Below are 20378 nucleotides of genomic sequence, written 5' to 3'. Positions count from 1 at the left end.
GCCAATCGAAACTGGAAGGGGGCGGGTTCGACAGGGAGCGATGGCGAATGAGAAGGCAGAGAACCGTTCCCTCCGCACCCCAGCCTACGAGCGGGATAGGTGGAGCTTGCTCCCAGCAGAGCAGGGGTTGTGCGCGCGGCCGGTGAGTGCGGGCGCGTGACGGTTGTAGTGGGTCTGTTCTGCGTGAGGGGAAGGAGTGAGGGCGGCTCGGCTGGGCAGCCGCGAAAGGGCTCCGTGTAGCGGGCCGCTTCCCGCCCAGTGTGGGAGAGACAGCGGCGTCAGGCGCTGGGGCCTTGGCTAGCGCCAGGCAGGGCCTGTTCTGAAAGGGGCGGTTGAAGGGCTGTGCCTGTCGACTCCTGCTTCCAGGTTTCCGCCTCCGCCTGGCGCGTTCGCGGTTGTATCCTCCCTTCTCGTTCCCTACCTTGAAAGGAAGGTGTAGCCAGGTGGGGTTGGTTTCTTCTCCCATGTAACAAGTGATAGGATGAGAGGAAACAGCCTTAAGTTCTGCCATGGGAGGTTTAGGTTGAATATGAGGATAAACTTCTTCACTGAAAGGGTTCTCAAACACTGGGACAGGCTGCCCAGGGAGGTGGTTGGATCACCGTCCCTGGAGGTGTTTAAAAGATGCAGAAACACGGTATTGAGGGACATGATTTAGCACCAGACTTTTAGCTAATGGTTGGACTCGACCTTACAGGGCTTTTCCAGCAAAAAATATTCTATAATTCCTGCCCTGATTGTTTCTTTCTGTTCTCTGACCTTTCCTCCTCAACTCCTGCCTTTGTCAAAGTTTTGTGCCCCTCTGGCCCCGTTCTTTTTCCAGCACTCATCCTCTATGACCTCTTCCAGTCAAAATCAGAGAATGATTTCGTTTGGAAGGGACCTTAAAGGTCAACACAGGAAGAACATGGACCTGATGGAGAGGGTCCAGAGGAGGGCTATGAAAATGGTCAGGGGGTTGGAGCACTTCTGCTACAAGGACAGGCTGAGGGAGCTGGGGATGTTCAGCCTGGAAAAGAAGAGGCTATGGGGAGACCTAATAGCAGCCTTCCAGTACCTGGAGGGGTCCCGCAGGAAGGGTGAGGCACTAGTGTGCACTTACAGCCCAGAAAGCCAATCACATCCTGGGCTACATCAAGAGAAGCATAGCCAGCAGGTCAAGGGAGGTGATTCTCCTCCTTTGCTCCACTCAGGTGAGACCCCACCTGGAGCCCCTATTACAAGAAGAATCTGGATGTGCTTGAACATGGCCAGAGAAGGGCCACAAGGATGATTGGAGGACTGGAGCACCTTTCCTATGAGGACAGACTGAGAGAGTTGGGGCTGTTCAGTCTGGAGAAGAGAAGGCTCCAAGGAGACCTTGTGGCCTTCCAGTATCTGAAGGGGGCCTACAAGAAAGCTGGGGAGGGACTTTTTAGGGTGTCAGGAAGTGATAGAACTAGGGGGAATGGAACAAAAATAGAAATGGGTAGATTCAGATTGGATGTTAGGAAGAAGCTCTTCCCCATGAGGCTGGTGAGACACTGGAACAGGTTGCCCAGGGAAGTGGTAGAAACCTCATCCCTGGGTGTTTTTAAGGCCAAACTGGAAGTGGCCTTGAGCAACCTGATGTAGTGTGAGGTGTCCCTGGCCGTGGCAGGGGGGGTGGAACTAGATAATCCTTGAGGTCCCTTCTAACCCTGACAATTCTGTGATTCTAGGATTGGGAGAGACTGTTTACAAAGGCCTGGAGTGACGGGATGGGGGGCAATGGCTTCAAACTAGAGAAGGGTAGATTTAGATTGGATATCAGGATGAAGCTCTTCACTATGAGGGTGGTGGAACACTGGAAGAGGTTGCCCGGGGATGTCATTGAGGCCCTGGAGATATTCAAGGTGAGTCTTGACAAGGCCCTGGGCAACCTGATCTGGTTGGGGATGTCCCTGCTGACTGCGGGGACTAGATGACCTTTGGAGGTCCCTTCCAGCCTGGACCATTCTATGATTTAGTTCCAAGCCCCCTGTCATGATCAGGGACACCTGTCACTGGACCAAGTTGCTCCATGACTTCTCCCAGTAACTTACCTTCATCAGGCTCCCCAGCAAAATTAGACTGAGCTCCCAAAAAGTGCTTTCCTAGTTCTTAAACTTGACCTCTGTCCCCTCCCTACCCAGCTCATTCAAACTCACTCTGTCCTTTCTACTTGCCTTTCTGCTGACTGCATTTGAATCCTGACTTTCTTCCCTGGCTGCTGTATCACTTCTGAAACTCCATCGGCCTCATCCACCTTCATCCCTTGACCCTGTTTCCAGGCAGTACTGGAGAGCTACATTGTCTTCTGATACCTTACAGGACTTGTTCTGCCCATACCTTGATTTACTCTTTTACCTTTTATCCTCTTTGATCTCGGGTTGTGCCTTGAATTTTATGAACCATTCCTTCCTTCTGTGGTCTTTCAGTAACATGCTCTCTGATGCTCTGCTTTTTGTTCACCTTTTTTGTTCTATTTGTTGCTATTTGAAACAGCTTTTACTCTCACAAAAGACAGGTGTGCAGACAGTTTTAAAATCCACCTGCTTGCTCAACTGCATTTCAATCTTAAGTTTGTTCTGTTTTATTCCCAGCTCTCTTTTCCTTCTGTCATACTTAGCCATTGTTTCATTTCTTTCTTTCAGTACAGCCTCCTTGTATAAACTTGTATTTTGCCTCCTTTTAAGCTCTTTGGCTTCCTTTATTTCCTGTGTTTTTACATTGTCATAACTTTGCTTATAGATTCCTGAACCATTACTCCTGCTTGTCTCTCTGTGTTTGGGCTATGATGATTTGCAGGAATTGCTATTTTAGGTCATACTTGTGAGTCATTTCATTCATGGTCTCTTTTAATTTTAAGTGGTACCACATATTTTGGTACTGTACATTAGTTACAGTGAATAATTAAAACACCAACTCGTTTGTTCAGGAAGCAAGATGGGGGGGAGCTGGAGCATCTCTCTGATGAGGAAAGGCTGAGAGACTCCTCCAGGCTGTTTATCCTTGAGGAGACTTGAGAGGGGATCTTATCAATGTTTCTCAATATCTAAAGGCTGGGAGTCAAGAGGATGGAGCCAGTCTCTTTTCAGTGGTGCCCAGCGATAGGACAAGGGCCAGTGGGAATAAACTGGGAAACAAACATTTCCATTTGAACACAAGGAAAAACTTCTTTCCTTTGAGGGTGCTGGAGCCCTGAACCAGGCTGCCTAGAAAGGTTGTGGGGTATCCTTGGAGGGATTCCAAACCCACCTGGACATTGTGAACCTGGACAACCTGCTCTGGGTAACTGCTTTAGCAAGGGATTTGGACTAGGTGATTTTCAGAGATTCCTTCCAACATCCCACCTTACACCTTGCTGGTGATGATTTGACCATGCCCTACATCAAGAATATTCAGAGTTCCTATTAAAAAGTTCATTCTTACTCCAATCAGGATATTTTTATTAACTCAAATGACCTGACTTTGCTGATACTCTCTTGACATTATTATGGGACATAGGTTTAGATTACAGATTTCTATTCATGCCTTTTTTGTGTTTGGTTCTATTTTTTCACCCTGCTATTTACTTATTTGGGGGCTGTTTGACAGAGATACTATGGGCACCTTGCTCTTCCATTTGCAGTTTGTGCCAATTTGATTGCACATTCCCAGCCTTGTATTCCTATTTGATTTGGGAAATGAGATATTCCAAATAATTTTGTTGTTCATTCACCTGTGTCTTAAGATCCAGGTCTGATTCTACCATTTTGTCTCAAAACTATCACAGGCACAAATTATTTTTGCTCCTCAGAGCCAGGTTCTGGCTTGTTTATTCATCCTCTACTCTTTGGTTGAGGAGTGCTTTCATTCTGTTGGGACTCCTGCTGCTTATTTTTTCTGCTATAATCTCTCTTCAAGCAGAATTTGGGAAAACATAGTGCTAGAGCCTTCCTTTGAATTCATTTCATTCTGGATGTGTAAAGAGAAAATCTGGAATCCATGGATCCAAGCAAGTTTGGCTCCCCTGCAGCTGCTCGCCTGGCTTCCTGTTTGGCAGAGCACTTGTGCCACTGACTTCACAAAGGAGCGAGAAGAACAGAATTGCTCCCTTTTCCTGGGAAAGAAACACCTCTGGCAGACTCACTCCTGTACTGGATCCAAATTGATGCAGCTTTTACTTCATGAGACATCTGATGCAAGACACTGAGATCTACTCCTGTCAATCCAAGAAGAGTGTGTTCTGTCTGGCCAGGCTGTAGCATGTGCAAGAAAGGAAGGGAGGCTTCCAGTCCTCCTGGTAATACAAAGAATTCTCTTTTGTGAGGACTCTTTCTTCAATCTGCACCACCTATGACTGAGTTTATTTTATTTTGTAGTTTTTATTTTTCCTGGTGAACTTCAGAGTCATACAACAATAGAATTGCTGCTTGGAAGGGACCTCAGGGATGATCTGCTCAAACCAAACACACAGGCAATGTCCTGGCACCCCGTCCAGCTGATTCTTAGAAGATCACTATAGAATAGAATAGACCAGGTTGGAAGAGACCATCAAGATCATCGTGTCCAACCTATCATCCAACTCCACCTAATCAACTAAACCAGAAGTGTTCAGTGTTGGGGACTCCTCCACTTTCCTGGGGAGGTTACTGGAGGTTGTCCTTTGTGAGAAATTTTCCTCCTGTTCAGAATCTCTCCAGGAGTAAACTTGCACCTGTTACCCCTTATCTTTTCCATCTAAAGTATCTCCATCTTTGAATACTGGAATATGGTGAGAACAAATAAAGGATGAGAAACTGTAGCTGGAAGGATCTGGCGCTTAGGTTTTCAGGCAGGAGCAGAGCTCTTCTGGCTGCACAACCAACCAATTTTCTTCATAATGTGGATTTCAGATGATCTTCCTTCTGAGCAGGAAGGGCAGAAGGGTGACTCTACCCTTGAGGCGTGTCAGTTGGCTACTGTGCTAGTCCAACACGTTTCCAGGGTATGACCAAGTGATTCCTTTCTTGTTGTCTGCTCCTGGAATCACACCAGCAGTGACAAGAAGGGCTGTGAAGAGGGTGTGAGCTTTCCTGGTGCTGGAAGGAAGCACTTTCTGAGGCAGAATCCCCTGCTGATGGCTGGCTGTGATTGTGACAGCAGATCTGAAAATTGCTGTGGTTAATACCAAAAACTGGTTGGTCTGTGGCAGTGCTGATGAGGTCTCAGCTGGAGCACTCTGTCTAGTTCTAGGCCACAAATGTCAGAGAAAGAAATGTACCAATCGTTGGCTGCCAAGGGGGGAAAAAAATAAGAAGGAAATAAGCAGATTTAGAGAACATGACTGGAGGGAAGTGAAGTTTAATCCAAAAGAAAGGCAAAAGACCAAGAGTTAAGTCCTCAGGAAAACAAAAGATGCTGGAAAAGATAAAGATTAAGCTGTTCTTGTCCACAACAGAAAGGATTAGAACTAAAGGATTTAAGTTGAAACAGTGAAGATTTGGGTCAAACGTTAGAAAAGTTGCTATCTGGGTGTTTGACTCTCCTGAGACATTACACAAAGAGACTTGGCCACTGTCAGGGGTGACTGGGGAGGGGAGATTTGACTCCTTTATGTCTCAAAAGTTTTGTTTGCTCTAGTAATACGGCAGTGCCATTGTTTTGTTCATGGCTTTTCTGGATTGGTTTCTTGGGGATTTTTAACCTCACTAGCCAGTTCAAATGAATGAAGCAGCCAAAGAAAGTGTCTCTCTCAGATATTGCAGGGAATTGTTACCATCCTCATTCTACATTTTAGGCAGAAGATTAAAACCCAGCTGCGAGAGGATATTCTGGGATGTGATCCTTGCTGATAGTTTTAAAAGTTGAGCATCCAATACTTGTGCAAATTGAGTGTGGAAGATAATTTGCCCAAATCCTGCACCAAATCCCCAAGAGGACTGGTCATTCAGCAAATCTGCTGATCTGCTGTTCAGTCCTGCTGTCACAACATCCCAAGGATAAAGTCTGTAGCAGCATTTCCTCCCCAGCTCCTCAGGGCAAGGACAGAATTCTCTGTTTTTATTAAGGTGCTGTGTATGTTAGGCTGCTGTTATATATGAAATATCCTTTTTCCAGACAGTGGTTCAACTTTGAGATGACTTCCCCTGAAATTGCTTCCCTTTCTTGGGGTCAGATGAAGGTGAAAGGCTGCTCTGCAACCTATAAGGACTGCAAAGTGTGGCCAGGAGGAAGCCGGACCTGGGATTGGCGAGAAACTGGGACTAATGTAAGTTTGCTGTCCACAGAATCATAGAATGGTTTGGGTTGGAAGGGACCTCCAAAGATCATCTAGTCCAACCCTCTGCCTGCAGTCGGCAGAGACATCCTCCACCACATCAGGTTGCTCAGAGCCTTGTTGAGCCTGACCTTGAATATGTCCAGCGATGGGTTCTCAATTACCTGCCTGGGTAACCTGTTCCCAGTGTTCCACCACCCTCATGGTAAAGAACTTATTTCTAACATCCAGTCTAAATCTACTTTTCTCTAATTTCAAACCATTGTACTTTGCCATTTGGGACTCTGAGAACAGTCCAGAGAACAATTCTTGACGTTCCAGCCTGAATTCCACAAGCTGCCTTTTGCCTTCATCTAACACTTAGTCTTTTCCTGGGAAGAAGAGAGCATTACGTTTCAGAAGTGACTGTGGAGAGGTGAGAGGACTGCAGGGACACAGATGACAGGCTGCAGCAACTGCTGCCACCAGTCCTCACAGCTACCCTGACCAGACCACTCTCACACACCACAGAGCTCTCAAACACCATTCTGTGTTTGAGTGATTGTTGTAAGGCGCTGGTAACAACCTCTTGTCAGACTGTGTAAACAAAAGTTGTCTTCAGTGATGCGGGGGGGGGGGGGGGGGGGGTTGGGGGAAATGATGGGAAGTGAAAAGATATCAACAGTAAGTGCCTGTGTGCTTGGAAGGCAACAATGCATGAGGTTTAGTTTATATCCTTTTCCTTGGGATCCCTTGTACTCATTTCAGAGGAAAAATATGGAGATACAATGCATATGCACCAGTTTCTCCTTGAAAAGCTCACAGACTGGCTAACCACACAGTGAATTCTCTGTCCCTTCATCCAGGTCATGGATGAAGTCTATAAATGCCCTTAGAGGAGTCCTCCAACTGAAACAAGAAAACAGGCTCTATGTTAAACTAAAATCAGAGGAGAGAAAAACAGTTGGATAATTTGGAGAGGGAGGTTTTCTGGCATCATTTTTATATCATCAGGAAGTAAAAAATACCTGATATAGGTCACTTGTAAAGCTCCTGCTTTAGATCAGTTCAGTCCCCTCTGCAGCTGTGAGGAGCTGGGTGACTTGCTTTAAAAAAGAAGACCAAAAAATAAATGTGAGAACAGAAGCAAGCTTTCCTAGACTGCATCCCCAGCTCTAGAAGAGCTGTAAGGAAGCTCATCTGAACTGGATGAACTGGAAATAGTAGGATTCACTAGACAGATTTTCTGTATGCTGCTTTGCACTTGACTACAGTGTGTCTGCTTTTTTTGAGCATGTTTTTCCAGGGGTAGGTGGAGCTGAAGTATGGCAAGGAAGTAGTGCTGGTCATGTCCCACACACTATCTGGAAACAAATGGCTTCCATTTTTTCTTTGCTGTCAGACTGCTGTCTAGTACCCAATTCTTTCATTGGGAAAATTGTCTAACTGGCTCTGCAAGGTTCTGTAACCAAGCACTAATAGTTGTTGTGACCTTCACCCCTGGGGATGAAAGGCAGCCTCCCTGGCTGCTTGCCTTTCAGTGCCATCTGCTAATGGGAGAAAAGCAGTAGGAATCCTGAGAGGAAGGCCAGAGAATAAAACAGGCCAGAAATTCTGCTGCCCTTCCTCTTTGCCTTCAGCTGTCAAATCAGCAAGGATACATTCCATGTTCCATGTTTCTTTTACTGACAATATTTCCTACAAAGCTCATGGAAGCTCCTGCATCAGTGTGTCTTGTGTAACCCAAGGAAAATCCTTTTGTTCTATGGCTGCAGTATCTCAGGAGTACTGATTATATGACAGCAAACCTTCCCCAGCCATCTAAATACTGTAACTGCAGTGAAACCAGAGCCCTTCTTTTTGTCTGCTTTCAAACCCCCAAGGGAAAGCATTGCCCATTCTGTCATAAACTTGCCCTTGTGGAGACTGGGTCTGAAGAAGCTCTGTATTGTTCAAGTTACCTCTGCATATCATTACAGATGGACTGAGGGGAGCACAACTTTTGGCTCTGGCAGCCAAAAGGGACAACCATGGCCTAGGGTGCATCAAGCACAGCATAGCAAGCTGGTTGAGGAGGGAGATTGTCCTACTCTACACTGGTGCAGCCTCACCTCAAGTGCTAAGTGCAGTTTTGGATGCCTTAATACAAGAACATCAAACTGTTAGAGTGTTCAGAGGAAGGACACCAGGGAGGTAATGAGGTCACCATCCCTGGAAGTGTTCAAGAAATGTGTGGACATAACACTTCAGGATATGGTTTCATGGCCATGATGGTGTTAGATGGATGGTTGGACTCAATGATCTTAGAGGTCTTTTCCAACCACAACAATTCTATGATTCTAAGATGGTGAAAGGTCTCGAGGCTAAGACTCAAGAGGAGTGACTGAGGTCCCTTAGTTTACAACTTCTTCAAGGGGTGCAGCAGAGGGAAAGGTGCTGATCTCCTCTCTCTGGTGACCAGTGACAGGACACAAGGAAATGAAGTTGCAACAGGCGAAGTTCAGACTGGGCAGTGGGAAAAGGCTCTTTGGTGGTCAGTCACTGGAAGAGGCTCCCCAAGGAAGCAGTCACAGCACTAAGCCTGTCAGAGTTCAAGGAGCTTCTTGATTGTAGTCATATGGTTTAGTTTTAGGAGGTACTGCAAGGAGCAGGAAGTTGGACTGTGATCCTTATGGATTCCATCCAACCTGCATCTGGGTCAGGGCAATCCCAAGCACTGATATAGGCTGGGCAGCGACTGGCTTGAGAGCAGCCCTGAAGAAAAGGACTTGGGGGTGCTGGTGGATGAGAAGCTCAACAGGAGCCAGCAGTGTGCACTTGCAGCCCAGAAAGCCAAGCAGAGCCTGGGCTGCATCAAGAGAAGTGTGGCCAGCAGGTTGAGGGAGGTGATTCTCCCCCTCTACTCCGCTCTGATGAGACCCCACCTGGAGTACTGCATCCAGTTGTGGAGCCTCTGTTTACAAGATAGATATGGACGTGCTGGAATGTGTCTAGAGAAGGGCCACAAGGATGATCAGAGGGCTGGAGCACCTCTTCTGTGAAGACAGACTGAGAGAATTGGGGTTGTTCAGTATGGAGAAGAGAAGGCTCCGAGGAGACCTTCTTGTGGCCTTCCAGTATCTGAAGGGGGCCTACAAGAAAGCTGGGAAGGGACTTTTCAAGGTGTCAGGTAGTGATAGGACTGGGGGGAATGGAGCAAAACTAGAAATGGGTAGATTCAGATTGGATGTTAGGAAGAAGCTCTTCCCCATGAGTCTGGTGAGACACTGGCACAGGTTGCCCAGGGAGGTGGTAGAAGCCTCACCTCTGGAGGTTTTTAAGGCCAGGCTGGATGTGGCTCTGAGCAACCTGATGTAGTGTGAAATGCCCCTGCCCATGGCAGGCAGGGGTTGAACTAGATGATCTTTGAGGTCTCTTCCAACCCTTACAATTCTGTGATTGTGTGGCATAGTCTATGAACTTGGAAAACCATAAAGGTGAGCCATGTCTGTTGCTGGAATTCCAGATACCAGCCAGGCTAAAGCCTTTCTGGTGGGATAAGTTTAATCCACTCATTGGAAGTGGCACTCTACCATAGAAGGCTTCATGTGCAACTTCAGGAGCTCATGTGTTTGTTTCAGCTTGAAAAGTCTTGCTTGCTCTGTTGTGAAGCTGAGGCATTGCCAGGGCTGAGGAGGGAACTCCTGACATCTCATGGTAGCCTGCAGCATCAGCTGCCAAAAGCTTGGGCAGAGGATAAAGGAGAGGAGAGGACCCAAGGACATCAAAGAGAAAAAGCTCACTAAGGAATGCACAGTAGAAGCCAAGTGTTAAGCTGGTGATTTGACCTTAATTTGTTGAAAGACTGTAACATTTTCTGGAAATATAACAACATTCTCCAACAGTCACCTACTTCAGGTGAGAAACTCATCATAGTCCTCTAAAAGAACTTAAGAATCCTACCCCCCAAAAAATGGGGGGGGAGTAGTAGTTATGGTTAAAAACAAACAAACTAACAAAAATGTGCACCAAGAAGAAACTAAACTCTGGCCATGGTTTGGCAGTGTCCTGGTCTTGACCATATAAAGATAGCTAGAAATTGAATTCAGAAGGAAAATTAGTGTGACATAATAGTGTTTTATATTGACATTATAGGTGTGTTTGTGGATTACAGAATGGTAGGGGTGGGAAGGGACCTGTAAGGATCCTCTAGACCAGCCCTGCTGCTGAAGCAGGGCCACCCATAGCAGGTTCCACAGGATCAAGTCCAGGCAGGTTTGGAATCTCTCCAGAGAAGGAGACTCCACAACCTCTCTATACAACCTGATCCAGTGCTCTGTCACCCTCACAGCAAAGATGGCTTTTTTCCCTCATGTTCAGGTGGAACTTGCTGTGTTCCAGTTTGTGTGTGTTGCCCCTTGTCCTGTCACTGGGCAGCACTGGAAAAAGCCCAGCCCCATCCTCTTGCCCCTTGCCTTTTTACCTGTTGATCAACACAGAGAAGATCCCCTTTCAGTCTGCTCTTCTCCAGGCTAAACAGTCCCAGGTCTCTTAACCTTTCCTCCTCAGAAAGATGCTCCAGTTCCCTCAGCATCCTTGCAGCCCTTGACACAAAGGAGTCTTCATAGATTCATGTTTAAGTCACACTAGTAGTAGATGGGTGTACTTAAAAAAACCCCAAGCAACACACTGTTAAAACTCTTTCTCTGAAGAGTTCTGTTTCAAGAATTTCTTTCTCAAAATTAAGGGTAGTGCAGAAATTGAAGCTGTGACCTGCAATGAAGCTAACCAATCTTTCAGTCCTCTTTGGTAAAGGAGATTTGCAAAGTCAACAGGCAAAGAATTTAATCACTTTAATAATTTGAGGAGCTGTTTGTCATTTAAGTGAGTAAACTTTGGCTTGCCACACTCTTTATTAAGGAAGGGTTTTGTTTCTTTGAAGACAAACAGCAATCTGCTGCAATGTATTGATTGCACTTCAGCCTTTTTGCTTAACAGCTATAAATATTAAACATTGTGGAAATGTGTTTTATTTTGAACTGTTTAATAAAGAATGATAACACTGCCATCAATTGATTAACTCTCAGCCTTCCTCTGCACATAAATACCTCTTTAATTACCAACGTTGGCTACTCTCTGTGTGCAGGGAAGATGATGTGTTACCTTTGGGTACAGCTAATTTACCTGCTGCTCTGGGGGGCAGTTTCAGAGCAGCCAAAGGAAGCTTTCCTGGTTGTTGCTGTCAGTACACAGATTGTTCTTTTCCTCCTCTGACACTTAGCATTCTCCAGGAGTGCAGCCAGCTGACCTTGAAGAAGTTGTCAAGAAGGGTGTTAAAACCGTGGTGATTGGTCGGGGCATGAGTGAGGCTTTGCAGGTAGGTTTTTGTTCTGTGAGAAACATAAACCAGAACTCTTTGTTTTTCTCTCTTTCTGATTTGGGGGGGGAAGGAAATCACAGAATGGTAGGGGTTGGGAGGGACCTCTGGAGATCAGAGTCCAACTCCATGGCCAAAGCACCCTGGGCACCCTAGGGAATGGAGATTCAGCCACCTCCTTGGGGAGTTTGTTCCAGTGTTTGGGAACCCTTTTGGCAAAGAGATTTTTTTCTAGTGTCTGACCTAGGCCTCCCCTGGTGCAGCTTGAGGCCATTCCCTCTTGTCTTATAATGGTGGGGACAGTGCGGGGAACAAATCAGAGAGCAGCAAACAGTGAACACAAGGGCAACCAGAGCCTGGACTGGGAAAGATGGGTTCGGGGAGGGACTCTGTACAAGGGCATATAGTGACAGGACAAGGGGCAATGACTTTGAGCTGGAAGAGGGAAAATTTAGACTAGAGATTAAGAAATGAGGGTGGTGAGAGACTAGAAAGGGTTGCCCATAGAGGCTGTGGATGCCCTCTCCCTAGAGGTGTTCAAGGCCAGGCTGGATGAGGTCTTGAGCAACCTGGTCTAGTGGGAGGTGTCTCTGCTCATGGCAGGGAGGTTTGAACTGGATGATCTTTGAAGTCCCTTCCAACCCAAACCATTCTATGATTCACCTAGGGCAGGTCACACAGATGGGTCTTAAAAGTCTCCAGAGAAGGAGGCTCCACAACCACTCTGGGCAGCTTGTTCCAGGCTCCCTCACCCTCACACTAAAATAGTTTTTCCTTATGTTGAGGTGGAACCTCCTGTGTTCCAGTTTGAATCCATTGCTCCTTGTCCTGTTACAGAACACCACTGATAAGAGACTGGCCCATGCCTGACACTTACTCTTCAGATATTTATGAACATCAGTAAGATCTCCTCTCAGCCTTCCAGACTCAACAGCCCCACGTCTCTCAGCCTTTCCTCATCAAACAGCCATTCCAGGCCCTTGATTATCCTCATAGCCTCCATTGGACACTTTCTATCCCTGTCTCTCTTGAACTGGACAGCCCAGAACTGGTCACAACACTCCAGATGTGGTCTCATCAGAACAGAGTAGAAGAGGAGGACAACCTCCCTTGACCTGCTGGCTATGCTCTTCTTAATGCTCTTCTTAGCTTAGCCTGGAGAAGAGGAGACTCAGGGGTGACCTTATTACTCTCTACAACTACCTGAAGGGAGGTTGTAGACAGACGGATGTTGGTCTCTTCTCCCAGGCAAGCAGTACCAGAACAAGAGGACACAGTCTCAGGCTGTGCCAGGGGAGGTTTAGGCTGGATGTTAGGAGAAAGTTCTACACAGAGAGAGTGATTGCCCATTGGAATGGGCTGCCTGGGGAGGTGGTGGAGTCGCCATCACTGGAGGTTTTTAGGAGAAGACTTGATGGGGTGCTTGGTGCTGTGGGTTAGTTGTTTGGGCGGTGTTGGATTGGTTGATGGGTTGGACGCGATGATCTTGAAGGTCTCTTCCAACCTGGTTTATTCTATGTATTCTATTCTATGTATTCTATTCTAATGCACCCCAGGATACCATTAGTATTCTTGGCCACAAAGGCACATTACTGTCCCATGGATAACTTAATTGTCCTCCAGGGCTCTAATGTCCTTCTCCATGGAGCTGCTTTCCAGCATGTCAGTCCCTAACCTGTACTGATGCATTGTGTTATTCCTCCCCAGGTGCAGGACTCTACACTTATTCTTGTTGGACCTCATGAGGTTCACCTCTGCCCAACTCCCTAGCCTGTCTAGGTCTAACTGAATGGCAGCACAGCCTTCTGCTATGTCAGCCACTCCTCCCAGTTCTCTATCATCAGCAAACATCCCAAGGACAAATTCTATCACCTCATCCTGGTTGCTGACAGAGATGTTGAGTAAGACTGGACCCACTACTGGTGGGGAACACCATTGGCTACAGGTCTTCGATGGGACTCTGCACTGTTGATCACAGCCTTCTGAGCTCTGTTGTTTAGCCTCTTCTTGTTCCATCTCACTGCCCACTCTAACCCACACTCCTGAGCTTGCCTATGAGAATGTTCAGGATGTTGAATTAGCACCAGTGAGCTCCTGCCAGGAGTCCTCTTCCTGAAAGAAACATCATTTGAGCTCCTCTGTATTGGTGTCAGTGTTGAGCAGTCAACAGGTCTATGTTTTGATACAGGAGCCTTTTAAACCAGGAGAAATTTTAGTGTGGTTAGTCTCTCCCAGAACAGGTTATGAATCTAGCCTGCTGTAAATCCTTTGGTAATCAGGCCTTTTTTGGAGCCTGGGTTTGGCAGGGTGTCAATCCAGTAGATAAATGGCTACAGAAAGCTCAGCATTGCTGAGTGTGGCCAGCAGGTCCCCCTCTGCCCTGCCCTGGTGAGGCTCAGCTCTGGAGTACACCTCTGGGGACAGTCCTTTTTCAGTGGTGGCCAGTGACAGGACAAGGGGTAATGAGCAGAAACCTGAGGATAAGAAGTTTCATCTAAACATGAGGAGGAACTTTAAGGGTACCAGAGCACTGGAACAGGCTGCTGAGACAGGTGGTGGTGTCTCCACCTCTGGAGACTTTCAAAACCTGCCTGGGTGTGTTCCTGTGTGACCTTCTCTAGGTGAATCTACCTTGACAGGGGATTTGGACTAGGTGATCTCCTGAGGTCCCTTCCAACCCCTACCCTCCCATGATTTCTGTGAGCTTTACTTGAGGAAGAGCAATTCTTTAGCTTTTTGGTGAGGTGAGTGACACCTTGTTTGGATGTAGTTACCTTTAGCTCCAGCTCTGTTTGTCTCTGTAAGAAAGGGCTGCATTTAGCACTGTGTTAAGAAATGGGAAGGCTGTATAGAAGTAGCTTTACTGAAGAGAATAAAAGGTAAATCAATCACAGAAATATCTAATCCTCCTCCTTCTCATTCCCTTTTCTCTTCTGAGGTTCCAGCATCCACTGTGGACTACCTGAAGAAGAATGGGATTGATGTGTTGGTCTTGCAAACGGAGAAGGCTGTGGAAGAGTACAATGCCCTGGCTGCTCAGGGAGTCAAAGTAGGAGGAGTCTTCCACTCAACCTGCTGAAGCCTCACCGCTCATTTTGCCTCCTTTGGCTGCAGTGTCCACTGACTCAGATTACAGCCAGCACAGCAGGGGCTGAGGTGCCAAGGCATTTGTGCACTGGCAATCTAAAATGTGAGGGCAGTTCAGGAGTTCAGGGTTTAAACAAGTTGAGTGCTTACAAAAAGGGGCTGCTAATGAGGTCATTTAATTACAGGGCTGTTTCCATACGTGTTTGAGATTAAGCTGATCTTCCTCTGAAGGCTGTCCCTACTCTGGTTGCTTAACTTATCACTTGTTGGCTAAATTAAAGCAGTAGGTTTTGACAACTTTTACCATGAAATGGCCTGAAATTACATTAGTGGCTGTTGGAAAGCAGCCATGAGGTAACTGATGAGTACCACAAAGTGGTAGATCAAAGTAATCTTCCACTGTAGATCCAAGGTTCAAATGAAAGAAATGAAAAAGTGAAACCAGAACATAAAACTTTGCCTCCTGCTGGTGACTCCAGTCAGGATTGGGGGTCCTCCTTTTAAATTTGGGGTCCTCCTTTTAAATGTGGGTGCTTTTAAATCTGGGTCCCTTGGAATTTGGGTCCTCTTTGAAATTTTAGTCCTTTTGAATTTTACATTGAACCTGGGAGAAGGAAACAATAAAAGAAACAGTCTACAGGGAATAAACATAAAATCTGTGTGCCTTAGAGAATTTTCCTTTGGAGGAATGGAGTTGTGCAATGTATATCTATTGATGTGTTTTGAGGATGGAGTTGTGCAATACATGTCTATTCAAAAGTCTCTTGTATGCTTTAAACTGGAGTTTGCAACATCACTACTGACCCTTAGAAAAGCAGTCTGAACTGCTGCTAGCAAGAGGCTGCTAGGGCTGGGTGGTGAGAATTCCCACTGGTCATCATTATCTCATCATAGAATGATTTGAGTTGGAAAGCACCTGGACAGGCTGGAGAGGTCTCAGGAGGTTCAGTAAGGCAAGGTGTAAGGTCCTGCACCTAGGTCAGGGCAGTCCTCGGTATCAATCCAGGCTAGGGAATGATGAAACTGAGAGCAGCCCTACAGGGAAGGACTTGGGGGTGCTGGTGGATGAGAAGCTGGCCATGAGCCAACAGTGTGAGCTTGCAGCTCAGAAGGCCAATGACATCCTGGGCTGCATCAGAAGCATGACCAGCAGATTTGAGAGAGGTGATTCTACCACCCTGCACTCCTCTGGTGAGACCTCATCTGAAGTACTGTCCCCAGTTCTGTGGCCCTCAACACAAGGACATGGACCAGCTGGAGTGGGTCCAGAGGAGGGCCACAAAAATGGTCAGAGGGCTGTAGCACCTCTGCTATGAGGACAGGCTAAGGGAGTTGGGGTTGAACTCAGCTTGGAGAAGAGAAGGCTCTGGGGACACCTAATAGCAGCCTTCCAGTACCTGAAGGGGGCCTACAAGAAGCCTGCAGAGAGACTGTGTACAAAGGCCTGCAGTGATAGGATGAGGGACAATGGTTTGAAATTAGAGTAGATTTAGATTGGATGTTAGGAACAAGTTCTTTACCATGAGGGTAGTGGAACACTGGAACAGGTTGCCCAGGCAGGTAGTTGAGGCCCTATCCCTGGAATTATTCAAGGTCAGGTTCAACAAGGCTCTGAGCAACCTGATCTAGTGGAGGATGTCCCTGATGACTGCAGGCAGGCAGTTGGACTAGATGACCTTTGGAGATCCTTTCCAACCTAAACCACTCTCTGATTCTATGATCTCCTAGGCCCAAGCCCTCATCCATGGGCAGGGACACCTTCCATTTGACCAGGCTGCTCAAAGCCTCATCCAGCCTGTCCAGATTTAACCATTATGCCAACAAGCATATTATTACACTGAAAATTGTATTAAGTTCTTGTAACTGCTGTTCTGGGTGAGTTTCTCTGAATATTGCCAGTTACAAGTAGCCTACAATTCTTGTTTTTTTTCCCCACCAGGCTCGCTGCTTCTCATTCTCTGCTTATGAAATCAGTCTGTGCTAATGAAAGTAAAAAGCTGACACCACAGAAGCCCTGAGGCATGCAGAGCTGTCCAAGTAGCAGCAGAGAGGCTTAGACTGGTATGAGAACACAAGGAATTTCCCAAGCCCTAAGAATAACCCTTCACCAAATACTATATTCTTTCTCTGTTTATTTGCTTTAGTAATCACATAAACCCCTTTATCTGATAACATACCAGGGGTGTAAAAGCACAGGGAAAGTGGGGGCCTGAGAGTTTTAGCTCCTAATTGCAGCAATATTCTCTGCAGCTATAGGTGAGGCAACACCTTACCTAACCCAGCAAAAAATTGCCTTTCCTGCTGCATCCCTGTTCTCTGCAACAGTGAGACTCATCAGAACTTCTGTGACCTCCTTCAGAGTGACTTGCATGGTGCAAAGTAGAAGGTGAACCACAGAATCACAGAATGCTCTGGGTTGCAAGGGACCTCCAAAGGTCATCTAAGTCCAATCCCCTCTGCAGTAAGCAGGGACAGCCTCAACTAGATCAGGTTGCCCAAAGCCCTGTTAAGCCTCACCTTGAATATCTTCAAAGATGGGGCCCCAACCTCCTCCCTGGGCAACCTATTGTAGTGTTGCACCACCCTCATGGTAAAGAATTTGTTCCTAACATCCAATCTAAATCTGCTCTTCTCTAGTTTGAAGCCATTGCCTCTCTGCAGGCCTTTGTAAACAGTCTCTCTCTGTACTTCTTTTAGGCCCCCTTCAGGTACTGGAACATTGTTCCTAGGTCTCCTCATTGACCCAGAAGGCTGCAGTCATTGTGAGAGCATGCCAATAGATCCAGCTCCTAACCATCTGCAGAGTATTAAATCATAGAACGGTTTGGGTAGGAAAGGACCTTAAAGGGGCATTTAATCCCAACCCTACCCTGCCATGGATGGGGGCACCTCCTACTAGACCAGGTGATTCTGGGTTCTATTGAGCCTGGCATTGATCACTTCCAGAGTTACAACCTCCACATCTTCTCTTTGCAACCTGCTCCAGAGCCTCACCACTCATGGTGAAGAATTTCTTTCTACTGTAATCTATGTCTGGCTTCTTCCAGTTTGAAGCCATTACTCCTTGTCCTGTCACTGCACACCTTTGTAAAAGTCCCTCTCCAGGTGCCCTGCAGGCCCTCTTCAAACGCTGGAAGGCTGCTATAAGGTCTCCCTGGAGCTATCTCTTGTCCAGGCTGAACAGCCCCAACTCTCCCTTGCTGTCTTCATAGGAGAGGTGCTCCAGGCCTCTGATCATCCCTGTGGCCTCCTCTGGACCCGCTCTAATGTGTCATGCTTTAAAGTGGAGATGGTTTGACTCTCTTGAGCACAGTTGTGTACTTGCATTATTTCCTGAGCTTTTGAGCCTTAGGGCAGCCTGAAAGAGGAGGCAGCTTTGGAAGAGAGGACTTGGTTACTGAAAGGATGGGCAGGGACACCTTCCACTACACCAGGTTGCTCAAAGCCCCATCCAACCTGACCTGGAATGTCCTCTTGGTGCTGCATGTGTTACACTGTTAAGAGACACTGAAGGACCAGCTGATCTTTCACCCCCAAGATGGATTTCCCCCCCCTTATTTATATTTTCAGACTAACGTGGCACATGGATGACAAAGCCACATTCAACAAAGCTGCTCAGCCCAGGTCTTGCAGTGCAGAAAAGGGCTGTGTGCTCCTCACACCACTGCTTTGTGTCCCTCCCAAAAAGCAGGGGAGGATCACAGTCCACAGAGCACTACCAGGTGACTTTAGAGATGCTTTGTGCTGCAGCCTCTTAATTGTTCCTTCCATTTGGCACTCGGTCGGATGCAGAAGATTCCACTCCTAAAACAGGGAGCTGCAGCCTGCAAAGAGAAAGATTTCTCTTTTGAAATGCAAAGCCCCAAGTTTTTGCTGCCCTCAGCACAACGTTTTGGTGTCAACAAGGTGTTATCTGCTGCCAAGTCCTTTCCATCTGTATCTTCTTGTCCCACTCTTCTCGCAGCTTCCTGAGTCAGCGCTGCCAGCTCCCACAAAGGCCTCTGCTGCACTTGGGCTGCTCCAGCCTCTGAGAGCCTGGTTTCCTCCCTGGTGCCTGAAAACGCTTTGCTACAGGGTGGAAACAGCTGGGACTGATTCATCCAAACACGCACCCGGAGCTCCTGATGCTGCCTTTATGGAATTGCTGCTTTCAGCTACTGCCATAAATAATTCCTTAGAATCACAGGCACGGTGCCCAAGTCCTGGGAACGCACCAGTGTAGGGCAGCACTGTTCACAGATGCTGCTTCTCTGCCTCCCACCAGGAAAACCATCTCCCAGTAGGCAGTGAACTCCCACCCTCGTTAAAGCGGAGCCAGGGCTGGGCTGGGCGCCAGGAAGATTCCGCCCCAGCTGCGCAGGACGGTCCCTGGCCCTTATCTGCGTGGAGCAGCATGGGTGAGCTGGCAGCTGGAGGGGACAGGCTGTGCAAAGGCTCATGGGCACCCAGTGCTGCATGGCTGGCATGTTCAGGGGACATCAGTGTTTGTGCAAAGCCTGACAGCGTGGGCAGCAGGTCAAAGGAGGGGATTCTGCCCCTCTGCACTGCTGCAATCCCACCTGCAGTGCTGTGTCCAGCTCTCAAGTCCTCGCACAAGAGAGATATGGACTTATGGGAGCAGAGCCAGAGAAAGACATAAAAATGATGTGAGGGGTGTAAGCCCTCTACTGTGAGGACAGGCTGGGAGAGTTGGGGTTCAGCCTGGAGAATAGAAGGCTCCAAGGGAAACCATACTGCAGCCTTTCTCTACTTAAAGGGGGCTGTAAGACAAATGGGGACAATCCTTTTAGTGGGGCCTGTTGTGACAGGACAAGGGGTGATGGTTTTAAACTAAAAGAGAGGAGATTCAGACTAGACAAAAGGAAGACAATTTTTTACTGAGGGTGGTGAGACACTGGCCTAGATTGCCCAGAGAGGTGATGCCCCATCCCTGGAAACATTCCAGGTCAGGTTGTCTGGGCCTCTGAGCAACCTGCTCCAGTTGAAGATGTCCCTGCTGAATGCAGTGGGTTGCACTGGATGTCCTTGAAAGGTCCCTTCCAACCCAAACCCTTCTATAATCCACAAGCCTTCAAACTTGAAGTCCCACTAATACTGTGTCAGCAAGTTGTAAAAAGACAGCTTGTCGCCCACTCCTAGTGCCTGCTACCAAGAATAAACTGGAAGATGGGAGTGAAGTAAGATGAAGATAATGATTGTATCTCTGGCTTGGACAAAAGGCTTGAGAACTCAAGACAAATAAGAGGAAGATGTCCTATGGTCCCAATTTAATGTACACCCAGTGGTTCTGCCAAGCAGGGAGGTCATTCTGCCCCTGTACACTGCACTGGTCAGGCCACACCTCGAGTCCTGTGTCCAGTTCTGGGCCCCTCAGTTTAGGAAGGAGGTTGACTTGCTGGAACGAGTCCAGAGAAGAGCAATAAAGTTGGTGAGGGGTTTGGAACACAAGCCCTATGAGGAGAGGCTGAGGGAGCTGGGGTTGCTTAGCCTGGAGAAGAGGAGACTCAGGGGTGACCTTATTGCTCTCTACAACTACCTGAAGGGAGGTTGTAGACAGACGGATGTTGGTCTCTTCTCCCAGGCAGCCAGTACCAGAACAAGAGGACACAGTCTCAGGCTGCGCCAGGGGAGGTTCAGACTGGATGTTAGGGAAAAGTTCTATACAGAGAGAGTGATTGCACATTGGAATGGGCTGCCTGGGGAGGTGGTGGAGTC

General features: G+C 47.4%; 1 protein-coding gene across 1 annotated transcript; it reads left to right on the top strand.

The window, feature by feature from the left end:
* Positions 1 to 75: 75 nt before the first annotated feature.
* Positions 76 to 15274, top strand: AAMDC (adipogenesis associated Mth938 domain containing). Its single transcript, XM_009900057.2, has 4 exons — positions 76 to 142; positions 6082 to 6232; positions 11481 to 11576; positions 14515 to 15274. The coding sequence occupies exons 2-4, from the start codon at positions 6101 to 6103 to the stop codon at positions 14653 to 14655; spliced, it is 369 nt and encodes a 122-aa protein (XP_009898359.1). The 5' UTR covers positions 76 to 142; positions 6082 to 6100; the 3' UTR covers positions 14656 to 15274.
* Positions 15275 to 20378: the final 5104 nt, after the last annotated feature.

This window comes from Dryobates pubescens, chromosome 10 (genome assembly GCF_014839835.1).
Source record: "Dryobates pubescens isolate bDryPub1 chromosome 10, bDryPub1.pri, whole genome shotgun sequence".
NCBI classification, from domain to species: Eukaryota; Metazoa; Chordata; class Aves; order Piciformes; family Picidae; genus Dryobates; species Dryobates pubescens.
Note: the sequence above shows the minus strand (reverse complement) of the source record. Positions and strands in the feature narration are given on the sequence as shown.

Coding starts and splice junctions, on each gene's coding strand:
- AAMDC (XM_009900057.2), top strand. CDS start 6,101: ATGACTTCCCCTGAAATTGCTTCCCTTTCTTGGGGTCAGATGAAGGTG. Junction 6,233..11,480: donor GGCGAGAAACTGGGACTAAT/GTAAGTTTGCTG, acceptor TCTGACACTTAG/CATTCTCCAGGAGTGCAGCC. Junction 11,577..14,514: donor GCATGAGTGAGGCTTTGCAG/GTAGGTTTTTGT, acceptor TTCTCTTCTGAG/GTTCCAGCATCCACTGTGGA.